The 12,495-nt window shown below is 41.4% G+C and overlaps 1 protein-coding gene across 9 annotated transcripts in view; it reads right to left on the bottom strand.

Annotated features, from left to right (window-relative positions):
- Positions 1 to 12,495, bottom strand: part of RALGAPA1 (Ral GTPase activating protein catalytic subunit alpha 1) — a 678,446-nt gene that overhangs the window by 397,829 nt on the left and 268,122 nt on the right. For all 9 annotated transcript variants that reach the window (XM_033952521.1, XM_033952520.1, XM_033952524.1 and 6 more), the window contains one exon: positions 9,904 to 10,029. In XM_033952521.1, coding sequence (XP_033808412.1) covers positions 9,904 to 10,029 — 126 coding nt within the window. The remainder of the gene's footprint in view (positions 1 to 9,903; positions 10,030 to 12,495) is intronic.

The raw sequence follows: 12,495 nt of genomic DNA, 5'->3' as shown, positions 1-12,495 counted from the left end.
CATTAAAGGGATTAAAATTAACAATATATTAATACTACTTTAACAGAAAGGGCATTGGACACACAAAACAATATAAACATACTATGACACATATGGAATGAACATGAGGTAGGTCCGTGGCCAGAGTGCGTATGCGGTGGCCAGATCGGGAAAGCACAGCACAGCCGGCGACTACCCCCTCCCGCCCTCACTCACTGCCAAAACCACCACCTCCCCTTCTCGCCGGCTCACCCGCGTTTAAATGGAGAGAAAAGCGCTGCACCGCTGTTTTCCTTCTGATTTGGTTTCCTTGCTGACTCGGACTGCTGCTTCTTCACGTCATCACCAGTGTTGCTGTCACTATCACTGTCCTGCCCTTTTTCCATCTGTTCTCCGGAACTGCCACACGTGCCATAAACTGCCACAGGCTCCACCACTGTACGCATCGCAGAAGCAGCATTGAGAGAAAAGCGGTGCACCGCGCTACCGCTGGCTTCGGTGTCTTCTATCCACTGCGGCCAACCCTAGCGGAAACAGGAAGTAGTCAGAGAGGGCGGGCCGCAGTGGACAGAAGACGGCAAAGCCAGCGGTAGCGCGGTGCAGCGCTTTTCTCTCAATGCTGCTTCTGCGATGCGTACAGTGGTGGAGCCTGTGGCAGTTTATGGCACGTGTGGCAGTTCCGGAGAACAGATGGAAAAAGGGCAGGACAGTGATAGTGACAGCAACACTGGTGATGATGTGAAGAAGCAGCAGTCCGAGTCAGCAAGGAAACCAAATCAGAAGGAAAACAAAGCCCGTGCTGAGGGGGGCCACTTCTGAAAACAAACAAAAACAGCATGATGAACGTTGAGAAGCTAACAGGAGAGGAAGCTACGAATGAGACAGAGAGGAAGGAGCCCTGTGCAGATGTTTCTGCCCCAGTGAATGGCGAATTTGCAGCCCAGCAGAATGAGAATGGTGAAGACAAGAACCGGGAAGAAGACCACAGTTTGGGTAGTGTAAAGCAAGAGGTGCCGACTGAATATACACACAATGACACACACATTGATGCTAAGATGGAAAAGTTAGGCAGTGACAGAGAGAGAGACAGATAGAAAGAAAGACAGAAAGCTGCCAAGGAGAGAGAGAGAGAGAAAGAAAGACAGACAGACAGACAGTGGCCAAGGAGAGTGAGAGAGACAGAAAGAAAGAAAGAAAAACAGATAGACAGTGGCCAAGGATAGATAGAGAAAGAAAGACAGAAGGCGACCAAAAATAGAGACAGAAAGAAAGAAAGACAGACAGACAGTGGCCAAGGAGAGTGAGAGAGAGAGACAGAAAGAAAGAAAGAAAGAAAAACAGACAGACAGTGGCCAAGGAGAGATAGAGAAAGAAAGACAGAAGGCGACCAAGAATAGAGACAGAAAGAAAGAAAGAAAGACAGTGGCCAAGGAGAGAGAGAGACAGAAAGAAAAAAAGACAGACAGACAGGCAGTGGCCAAGGAGAGAGAGAGAAAGAAAGAAAGACAGACCTCAGCCAAGGAGAGAGACAGAAAGAAAGACAGACAGACACATCTATTCTAGCACCCGTTAATGTAACGGGCTTAAAAACTAGTTATGTAATACTATGCTACTATGTAATACATACATAGTAACATAGCATATGACTGTAGATAAATACAACAATGCATCCAAGTCTGCCCAACAGTCTCACACATTAATTCATGATAAATGTGTCTCTCTCTGGCATTTCTGGGACACAGACCGTAGAACTCTGCCCATACAGAAATATCTGTATGTCATTAGGTGACATACAGATATTTCACTGAATTAAGTGGTGTGTAAAACTATGCAAATTGAAGAATACTGAAACAGAAGGTGGGATATCTGCAAGAAAAATAAAAAAAATCAATCAAGATGAGTTTCAGGATGGTCCAGTAGAACTAATGGAAAGAAAATGATCACGTAAAACAATTTCTTTTTCTTTTTTTGTCCATATTAGATCAGTTCAGAACAAGGGAAATGTAGCAAATCAATACCCAAAAATGATGGGACTAGAAGATCAAAATAATTAAAAAAGCAAAGAAAAAGATAAAAGTTGGAATGCCTTGAAAATCTCCTTAGTATACTAATCACACTGAGATAGGTGTAAGAACCAATGGTTCATGAAGAAAATGAACAAAGAAACAAAATTACTAGAGTGCATGAGGTGGAATGCCCAAGAATAATACAAATTAGAAATGTGACTAGAGAGAGCAACTATGTTGAAATTCCTTTCATAAGAACAGCCTTACTGGGTCAGACCAATGGTCCATCACGCCCAATAGCCCGTTCTCACGGTGGCCAATCAAGGTCACTAGTACCTTGCCAAAACCCAAGGTGTAGCAATATTCCATGCTACCAATACAGAGCAAGCAGTGGCTTTCCCCATGTCTTCCTCAACAACAGACTATGGACTTTTCCTCCAGGAACTCGTCCAAACCTTTCTTAAAATCAGCTATGCTATCCGCTCTTACCACATCCTCTGGCAACACGTTCCAGAGCTTAACTATTCTCCGAGTGAAAAAAAAATAACATTTTTAGTCTTGTTAACCATCCCTTTTTTAATAATTCCTAGCATCCTATTTGCTTTTTTGGCCGCTGCCACACATTAGGCAGAAAATTTCATCGAATTGTCTACGATAACACCCAGATACTTTTCTTGGACACTAATCCCAAGGTGGACCCTAGCATCTGGTAACTGTGATTCAGGTTATTCTTCCCAACGTGCATCACTTTGCATTTGTCCACATTAAATTTCATCTGCCATTTGGATGCCCAGTCTTCCAATTTCCTAAGATCCGCCTGCAATTTTTCACAATCCGCATGCGTTTTACCAACTTTGAACAGTTTAGTACAATCTGCAAATTTAATCACCTCACTCTCAACAGATCTCTGTAAGGAACAGACTAAGGACAATGAGAACAGAAGTAAAAATATGGTATTTAACTGAAATTCCTTCCCACTCTTGAAAAAAATGGAAAATTACAAATTTGAACAATAATGGTTCTCTTGTATTAAAAGGAAGAAAAATTGCCAAAAAAGACCATCCCTAAAACAGGAATAGAAAGGTAAGAAACGTGAAGAGACCCAGACCAGAGTTTCATCCTGCCTGTCTGACATTGCTGCCTAGATGTCTCACTGCCATCTAAAACTGAATATGGCTAAAATGGAGCCGATTATCTTCCCGCTTAAACCCACCTCCCCACTTTCCCTGTTCTCTGTGGACAACACTCTCATCCTCCCTGTTTTGTCTGCTCGCAATCTTAAGGTCATCTTTTATTTATTTATTTCATTCGCTTTCTATCCTGTCCTCACCAAAGAGCTCAAAACGGGTTACAGGTTAAAATATACATAATAGGAATGGCAAAAGCAAGCCCACCCAAATTTCCACAGGAGAAGAGAAAATCCAAACAAACTAAACTGTGAAAACAATGTTCATGGACCTAAAGTTGCAGTTTATTCAAAGAGTCTTAAAAACAACAATAAAAACGAAAATCACAATAAAATCTCTATCCACATTAATCATCAAAGGACCCAACATGGGCCGTGTTTCGGCTAAACACGCCTTCTTCAGGGATCCAGATGTAATAATGCAGTCTTTGAGAAATGTGGACAAAATCTAGAAAACCAATTGTAGAAACTGAGAGCTGAACACAAAATAGCAGTGCTGGAAACAGCATTAAAGCAGGTTACAATTTGCCGTAGTTATAGTAATAATAATAACTTTATTTTTGTATACCACAGTATCAGAAGCAGTTCAGAGCGGTTTACAGAGGAAGAAACTGTACATAGACAGCGAAGTTACAGAGAGTATTGTCAATTACATTGGTTGAGTAGATCGATTACATCAGGGAGTCGAGAATGGTTGGGTAAGACCGGAAATAGGTCAGATATGCAGTAAGTATATCAGCGGTACAATAAGGCAGGGGGGAGTCAGAGAAATTTGTCAAAGAGATAGGTTTTGATTGATTTCCTGAAGGCTTGGTAGGAGGGTGTATTTGAAATGAGGGTGGTTAGACATTTATTCCATTTGCCAGCTTGGAATGACAGTGTTCTATCGAGGAATCTCTTGTAGATTCAGCCCTTCAGGGAGGGGGAAGGCAAACAGATAGGTATTACGTGTGTGGGAGGTGCCTGGAAATACAAAATGGTGCGACAAGTAGATCGGGGATGAACCAGTTATGGTTTTGAAGCAAGGCAGGTAAACTTGAAGATGACCCTTGCCTCCATCGGTAACCAGTGAAGTTTTCTGTAGAACGGGCTTACATGATCCGACTTTTTTATACCATAAATGAGACGGACAGCAGTATTCCGTATGATTCTTAGACGTTTTATGGTTTTCTTAAAGGATCCCAAGTATATGATGTTACAGTAATCTAAGGTGCTTAGAATGAGTGACTGAACCAGTAGTCGAAAGGAGAGGAAGTCAAAATAGTGTTTGATGGTACGCAGTTTCCAGAGAGTGGAAAAGCATTTTTTAATTTGGGCATTGGTATGATCTTCAAACGTCAGGCATCGATCCAGAGTGACTCCTAGGATTTTGATAGTAGAGTTGATTGGGTAGGTAAGCCCGTTTAATTTCAGAGAGGTATTTGTTAACTTATAATTGGGACTTGCCAGGAAAAGCTTGTTTTTTTTCTGGATTTAGTTTTAGTTTGAATTGAGTGGTCCATTGTTCTACCTTACTGAGAACGGAAGAGGTGAGTTGTTCAGTCTCTTGTGTCAATGAGGTTATAGGGATGATGATAGTAATGTCATCGGCATAGATGTATGCTTTCAGTTTTAGATCGGATAGCAAACAAGCCAATGGTGCCATGTAGACGTTGAACAGAGAAGGGGAGAGAGGGGAGCCCTGTGGGACTCTGCAGGGGTTGCTCCAGGGTTGGGAGAAGGTGCCATTGTTGTGGACTTGGTAGGTGCAGTTTTTTAAGAAGCCAGTGAACCAGGTTAGTACCTGTCCTGAGATGCCAATGGAATCTAGGCATCTGATCAGAATGTCGTAGTCGACAAGGTCGGAGGCACTGCTTAGGTCAACTTGAAGTACCAGTGCGCTTTTGCCCAGAGAAAACAAATGGAAGAGGTGATCGGACAATGATGCTAGGACAGTTTCTGTCCTGTAGTTTGTACGAAATCCTGACTGAGAGTCGTGTAGAATGTTAAACTTCTCGAGGTGTTTGGTAAAGTCAAGATTAACTAGACCTTCCATTAGTTTGAGGAAGAGAGGGATACTGGCAATGGGTCTGTAGTTGGCTACCAAGAGACTGGTTCTTTGGGGTTTTTGATGATAGAGTCACAAGAATATGGCCGAGTTCCGACAGGAAGTGGCCAGTGGACAGGCAGAGAGAGACCCAGTTGAAAAGTTCGGCTTTGAATGGGAGGGGGGGGCTGTTTTCATTATCTAGAAGACAGTTGGATTTAGCATATTTAGAATAGAGCATGAGGAATTGGTAACAATATGGGTTGTCGAAGTGATTCCAGATCATGTCAGTAGTTGAGCCTTCATTTTCTAGGGCAGATAGATTTATTGACGGGTCTGAGCTTGTAGTTACAAGAGACGTTTTCAGAGTGCAAATTTTTTAGGCTAAATAGTCAGCTAGGTTTGCGGCGGAGGGTGGGAGATCTGTGTGGGAGCGTTTGTGTAGATTAATATTAAATAAGGAATTGACTATTTTGAAGAGTTCTTTGCTGTTCAGCGAAGGGGAGTTGATTGTTTGGGAGTAATGTTTGCAGCACTTTTCTTTGATCATACTTTTGTACTCTTTGACTTTTAGACACCACGTGTGCCTGTCAATATTTTTTCCTGATTTGCACCATATTCTTTTTAATTTACGTACTTCTCATTTTAGAGATAATAGGTCGGCATCAAACCAGCTGGCTGATGAACGGTGTCTTTTTTTTACATACTTTCAGTGGTGCAATGTCGTTAAGGATCTGGTTACTGAAATTTTTCCATCCTAGGATGAAATTTGGGGCTGAATCAGGGATGGATATTAGGCTATAGTGTGACCAAAATTCAACTGGGTTAAGTTGTCCTCTAGTCCAATGTTCTTCAACCTTTTTACACCTACGGACCGGCGGAAATAAAATAATTATTTCGTGGACCGGCAAACTACTAAGACTGAAATTTTTTTTAAAAACCATCGCCGCCCCTTCCCCGCGAGCTCAGTCCCACAAACCATCTGACCCCATCCGCACAAGCCTCAAGTAGTTATGATTTTATATTGAACATATTTTATTAAAGTATAAAAAGAAGCAATATTCTATACAATTGTCATTTTATAAATATAAATAATACAGGGCAAATATCAACAAAACCCCTGTCTCCCCTCCCCTTCACATATATTCCTCTACTATCAAGAAAACTGAATAAGCCAAATTATTACAGAATGCTACACAAATATCATGTAACAGAATACCACAGTCACACATGACAGGAATGGTGTTAGGGGAGTGGAACTAGGGCAATTGCCCCCTGGTCAGAGAGAGCTCTAAGCCAGCTGGAAGCTAAAGAAGCACTGCCTGGGCTTTGCACTTCCCAGTTAGAAACATAGAAACATAGAAAATGATGGCAGAAAAGGGCTATAGCCCACCAAGTCTGCCCATTCCAAATACCCGCTCCCCTGACTTAGAGATCCCATGTGAATATCCCATTTTCTCTTAAAATCTGACATGCTGCTGGCCTCAATCACCTGCAGTGGGAGTTTGTTCCAATGATCCACCACTCTTTCGGTGAAGAAGTATTTTCTGGAGTCGCTCTGAAACTTCCCTCCCCTGATTTTCAGCGGATGCCCTCTGGTGGTCGAGGGTCCCATGAGACAGAAGATATCATCTTCCGACTCGATACGGCCTGTGATGTACTTAAACGTTTCAATCATGTCTCCCCTCTCTCTTCGTTCCTCAAGTGAGTACAGCTGCAATATATTCAGCCTTTCTTCATACATGAGATCCTTGAGCCCCAAGACCATCCTAGTGGCCATTCGCTGAACCGACTCGATTCTCAGCACATCCTTCCGGTAGTGTGGTCTCCAGAATTGAACACAATACTCCAAATGAGGCCTCACCATGGACCTGTATAGCGGCATCATGACTTCAGGTCTCCTGCTGACAAAACCTCTACGGATACAACCCATCATTTGCCTTGCCCTGGAGGAAGCCTTTTCCACTTGATTGGCAGCCTTCATGTCATCACTAATGATCACCCCTAGATCACGTTCCGTCGTGGTCCTGGCCAAGGTCTCACCATGACGGAACGTGATCTAGCAAGATACATATTTCAAATCTGATATATTTGAATCACAAGATAGAAATAAAATTATTTTTTTCTACCTTTTGTCGTCTCTGGTTTCTGCTTTCATTGCTTTTTCACTCTCTTCCATCCAGCGTCTGCCCTAAGAACATAATAATTACCACTGCTGGGTCAGACCAGTGGTCCATCATGCCCAGCAGTCCGCTCACGCGGCGGCCCTTTGGTCTAAGACTAGCACCCTAACTGAGACTAGCCCTACCAGTACACGTTCTTGTTCAGCAGGAACTTGTCTAACTTTGTCTTGAATCTCTTTATTGTACACTACTGTACAATAGAGATAGGTTTACCAAACAGATAACGCTGGCCAACACTCATTTTGGTGACTCAAATGTTAGATCTGTTTCCGAGTATATTTGACCTGCTGATTAAAATATGGCACCAGTTTTCTCCTATCACCTCTAGTTTTTGAGATACAGAACATGCGCCATATACCACTCTTCATTCTGCTTGCCCATTAAAAAATCAGGACATTTTAATGTAGTATTTAAATTAATACAATCCACAAAGCTGCTGAAGGGTCCAGCTGTAAAGACTGCAGTCCCAAAGACAGCCACAAAGAAACAAGGAACATCCACAAAGCACACCACATGGAGCCAGTTCCTGGACACAGGAGTTTAAAGTTCAAATACTTTATTTCAAAAGTCAAATAACTACACCAACGAACACTGTAGCTTACACATTAAAAATTAAAAGAAAAGAGTACAACATGAAAATCTACTTATTTCATACCGAAAGCACAAGTTTATGATACAAACTTTCCAGTCATTTGACACACAAGAAGCTCCTTTTGTAAGACTTCCGAGAGTGGGATATGCCAGGACAATCCCATATAAGATTCCAACAATAGTCTGCCATGTGTGCATCCCATCTTCCTTGGTATCTGGCTTCCATTGTTTTCATGTCTTTGTGAAATCTTTCACCTTGCTCTTTACTTAAGTCACCAAGGTTCTCTGAAAAGCAATCTAAGTGACTGTGCAGATAATGGACTTTAACACTCATGTTACAGCCAAGCCTGTTAAATTGAAAGAGCATATCCTCTACAAATTGAGTGTAGTTGTCTGCCTTCTTGTTGCCAAGAAAGTTTTTCACAAGAACAAATGAAGACCAGGCACATGATTTGATTTCATTCATTAGTGCTATGAAATATGAGTCATTTATAAGTTGTCTGATCCTGTGGATCATTGATAATTCTTGCCTTCAGTTTTTCCATGGTAAGTCCAGGTAACATATTCGTTATGTATTTAATGCACGAACTGTCTTTATTCAAAGCCTTTGCAAACTGTTTCATCAGGCCTAGCTTTATATGTAGTGGTGGTAGTATGATTAATTGATTACATTTTGTCCTCTAATCACCATATATTCCCTCGAAGGCCAATCTTTTTTTGCCTAGTGTTCATGTTTGGCTTTACTATCCCAAAGGCATAAAAAGCAAGGATATTTTGTCTAGCCACTTTGTTGACCAAGAAGAAAATTAACCATCTTCAAGTCTACACAAATCACCCATTGATGTTTATATTATAGAAAGAACGATATAATGCTTACTGTGGAAGGGCAGACTAGATGGGCCATTTGGCCTTTTTCTGCTGTCATGTTTTTATGTTTCTATGGCAAATTGTAATCTGTTAACTGTATACTACATATGTCAACCTGTAACCCATTCTGAGCTCTTTGGGGAGAATGGGATAGAAATCAAAATAAATAAACACATGTAGATATATCTTACATCTTCTGTGAAGACTGAAGCAAAGAATCCATTCAGTTTCTCTACTACGGCCTTGCCCTCCCTGAGTACCCCTTTTGCTACTTAGTAATTTAATAGTCCTATTGATTCTCTCACCTAGGCTTTCTGCTTCTGATGTACCTGAAGAAGTTATGAGATTTTACTTCTGCATGAAGATTTTCTTCATATTCTCTTTTAGCCTTTTTTATCAATTCTTGGCATCTAACTTGCCAGTTCACAAAGAAGGCAATCTGAAAGCCTTTAGCCCAGGGATCTTCAAAGTCATGCATGAGATCTATGTGCATGAACTGCTTTCAATGCATATTCATTAGGGAAATCCTGAAAACCCGACTGGAGTGCGGCCCTCAAGGAGGGACTTTGAAGACTCCTGCTTTATCCTCTTTAACCTGAAGCGCAGAGAGGAGGGGATTGGGGGTGAGTGTAGGGACTCAGCTCAACGGAATGTCCAGACAAACTTTCAACATATTAAAAGGAGCATAAACAGTCCATTAGGAACCACCTGCTCTACTGATACACAGTTACCAACTTGTTCAGGAGATCTGCAATACGCACCAATGAGGGCTGCATGATCTATCCACCATCCAGTTACCGAAAGATATTGAATATTCCATGGCTGCACAATACCCTTAAGGGGCGAGTCACAAAGAAATTCCTTTTTTCTGTCTCTATCTGCTGGATAACTGACACAACACATTATTTCTGGACTGGTCTGGACAAAAGGGAAAGAACTATTAGGCATTCAAGAGACTGGATACAAAGGACCTCTAATTTTTTGTAATTGCCTAGTAAGTTAACTATGTACAACGTAAGCAGTTATTCAATAAAAATATATTAATCATAATTTTATAAGGCATACCTTGACATCTGTGAAGTGAGACAAAACAATCTCAGAAGTGCTTGGGTGTAGAGCTGGAAGTTCACAATATAAATTGGGAAAACAGACCAGGGATCCCAGTAAGACCTGAGCTTCCACTCTGGGTGCCTAGATTTTCAGCATATAAAAATACTTGTTAATTTATTCACAAGGGGGTCCCTTTGGTGATTCAAACAGTCTTCAGAGATGAACTTGAAGTGACTCTATACCATTCTGAGACTAGAAAGCTCTTCCTCTTATTTCAGAAAAGGCTTGTTAAATTAGCCTTTGGAGGTCAGAGTACCTTTATCTTCATATCTAACCAGTGCTAAACCCACTGTCCATCTGTCCATACTCTTCAAAAAACACATTAAACCTATCCAGCACAACAATCCTAACCCAACATCCAACACTCTATAAACCCTTAGTACTCTCTAATTTTTTCTAATTACCAAACATTATCTAAAACCCATAATTCTCCCTAAAAATTTTATCCTATTACTTCAAAGTTGAAATGTAATTCTTGTTTTAGTTTGGATGTAATCCGCCTTGAACCGCAAGGTAATGGCGGAATAGAAATCACTAATGTAATGTAATGTAATCATTGTCAGATTGTTGCTGAATCTGTCTCCATGCTTACTTTTCTTAGCTGTACTTAATTCTGCTATCCCTCTTGTAATACATTAGTTCTGTCTTTCCTAGTCCCTGTTAACTAAATGATATGTTCTTGACATATTCTTTATTGTAAACTTTGATATGTTTACATAAGGTAGTGTATATTGAGATAATAAACTAAATGCTGAACAGAGCCAATTTTTCTCATCATAAACATTTAAAAGGAAACAGAGTCATAACAAAATATTTTCTCTTGTACTGATACACTTAAAAGATGAATTTTGAGTTGGTCTGAAGTTCATATAAGCTATGTACTGCTATGTAATACAGTTCTGTTTCAGCTCCTATGTCATGCTTCTGCTATTCTAACTGGTAATGCAAAAGCAGAAATCATAATCCATATAGGAGGGAGTCCCCATCCATGAGTAATGGTGAAACCTGATTGCTAGACTTCGTACCCATACTAGCGAGGCAATGGAGAAAGAAGTTTGTGGGCCCTGGCTAAGGATGGCTGCTGCAGTGACTGATTTTTTTTTTTGGGGGGGGGGAGAGGGAAGGATAGGGAGTAAAGAGGGAGAAGTACTTATAAAAACAGTGGTAAAATCCTGGGTAGTTGTGACCAACAGCTTATGGCTCTATAACCTAACAGAGGCTGGCTCTAATTTAGTTGGAGTAAAATGAAAACACCAGGCCAGAAAAACAAAACAAAAATAATAAAGGAATTTTTAAGAGTTATAGCATAACTGGGGATATATTATTTTACACTTAATATCTCAGTCCTGGTTTTCTATAGCATCACAATGCTAATTTGATTCATGAAGCAGTGAGTTTTCACACAAAATGTCCAGGACATAAGCACTTAAGTATCAAACTTTGTCAAACCAGTAGTCAATTGAGTCTAGCATCCTTCTCCAAGTGACCAGTCTAAGAGGAAGATTCTCAAAACTCTGCATAAAAAAGCAACGGTCTGCTAATGCAGTCATTCCGATACTGATTCTAAAAACCTGAGACATTCTTAAAAAATCGTGCATACAAATAAGGTTGACAGACAGAAGCAAAAATTTCCTAATTTGCATGTGCCCATCACTGGGGCACTTTTGTTCCTTTTTAGGAGGTGGTGGTGGGGAGCTGTAGGGGTACGTTCTGGGGTCTGGAGGATGGCTGAGGTGGGAGATGGTGGGGAGGTTTCCTGACTGTATTTTTGATATGCATGTGAGGATGTATGGTGAATGAGTGGAGTGAATGGGAAGGGGCAGGGGTGGGGAGTTTCCTTCTGAGTGACTGGGGTTCTTTAGTATGTCCTTGGGGGTCCAGCTGGGAGGCCCTTGGGGATATTATGACGGTATGGAATCTTTGGATTTTGGCTGTACATTCCTCTAATGGTTATGGCTGATCTTACATGTGTTACTCTGAATGTGGCTGGCATTAACTCTCCTGTGAAATGGACTAAGGTCCTGTCCTTCTTGAAGAAAGAGAGGGTTCAGGTGGCCTTCTTGCAGGAGACACATTACTGCTATTGAGCATCAGAAATTGGTGCGGGACTGGGTGGGTGAGGTAGTTGCATCATCTTATTATTCCAGACAGAGGGGGGTAGCCATTCTAATTCATAAGGGGGTTGCCACAGTCACGCATAAAGTTGTGCGGGACCCTCAGGGCAGCTATGTCATTTGGGCGAGTACGCTCTCTGCTAAGCCTGTGGTGTTGTGCAACCTTTATGCTCCCAACGTCTATGCTCACTCTTTTTTCTCTACCATCTTAGCTCACCTGGTAGCACTACCGAATTACGAGCTGTTTGTGGGGGGCGATTTCAACAGTGACCCCTCGATAGATTGCAAACCTCCCTGGGTGGTTCCGAAAGATAATGAACGGAAGGGGGTTAATTTTATGTTAGGAGAACAAGATCTCCAGGATGCGTGGCGGGTTTACCATCCTGGAGAGGTGGATTTCACCTTTTTCTCTGGGGTGCACCACAGTCATCCT

The sequence above is a fragment of the Geotrypetes seraphini genome, chromosome 7 (assembly GCF_902459505.1).
Source record: "Geotrypetes seraphini chromosome 7, aGeoSer1.1, whole genome shotgun sequence".
In the NCBI taxonomy this organism is placed as follows: Eukaryota; Metazoa; Chordata; class Amphibia; order Gymnophiona; family Dermophiidae; genus Geotrypetes; species Geotrypetes seraphini.
The sequence above is the reverse complement of the archived record's forward strand: the minus strand, read 5'-3'. Positions and strand labels throughout refer to the sequence as shown.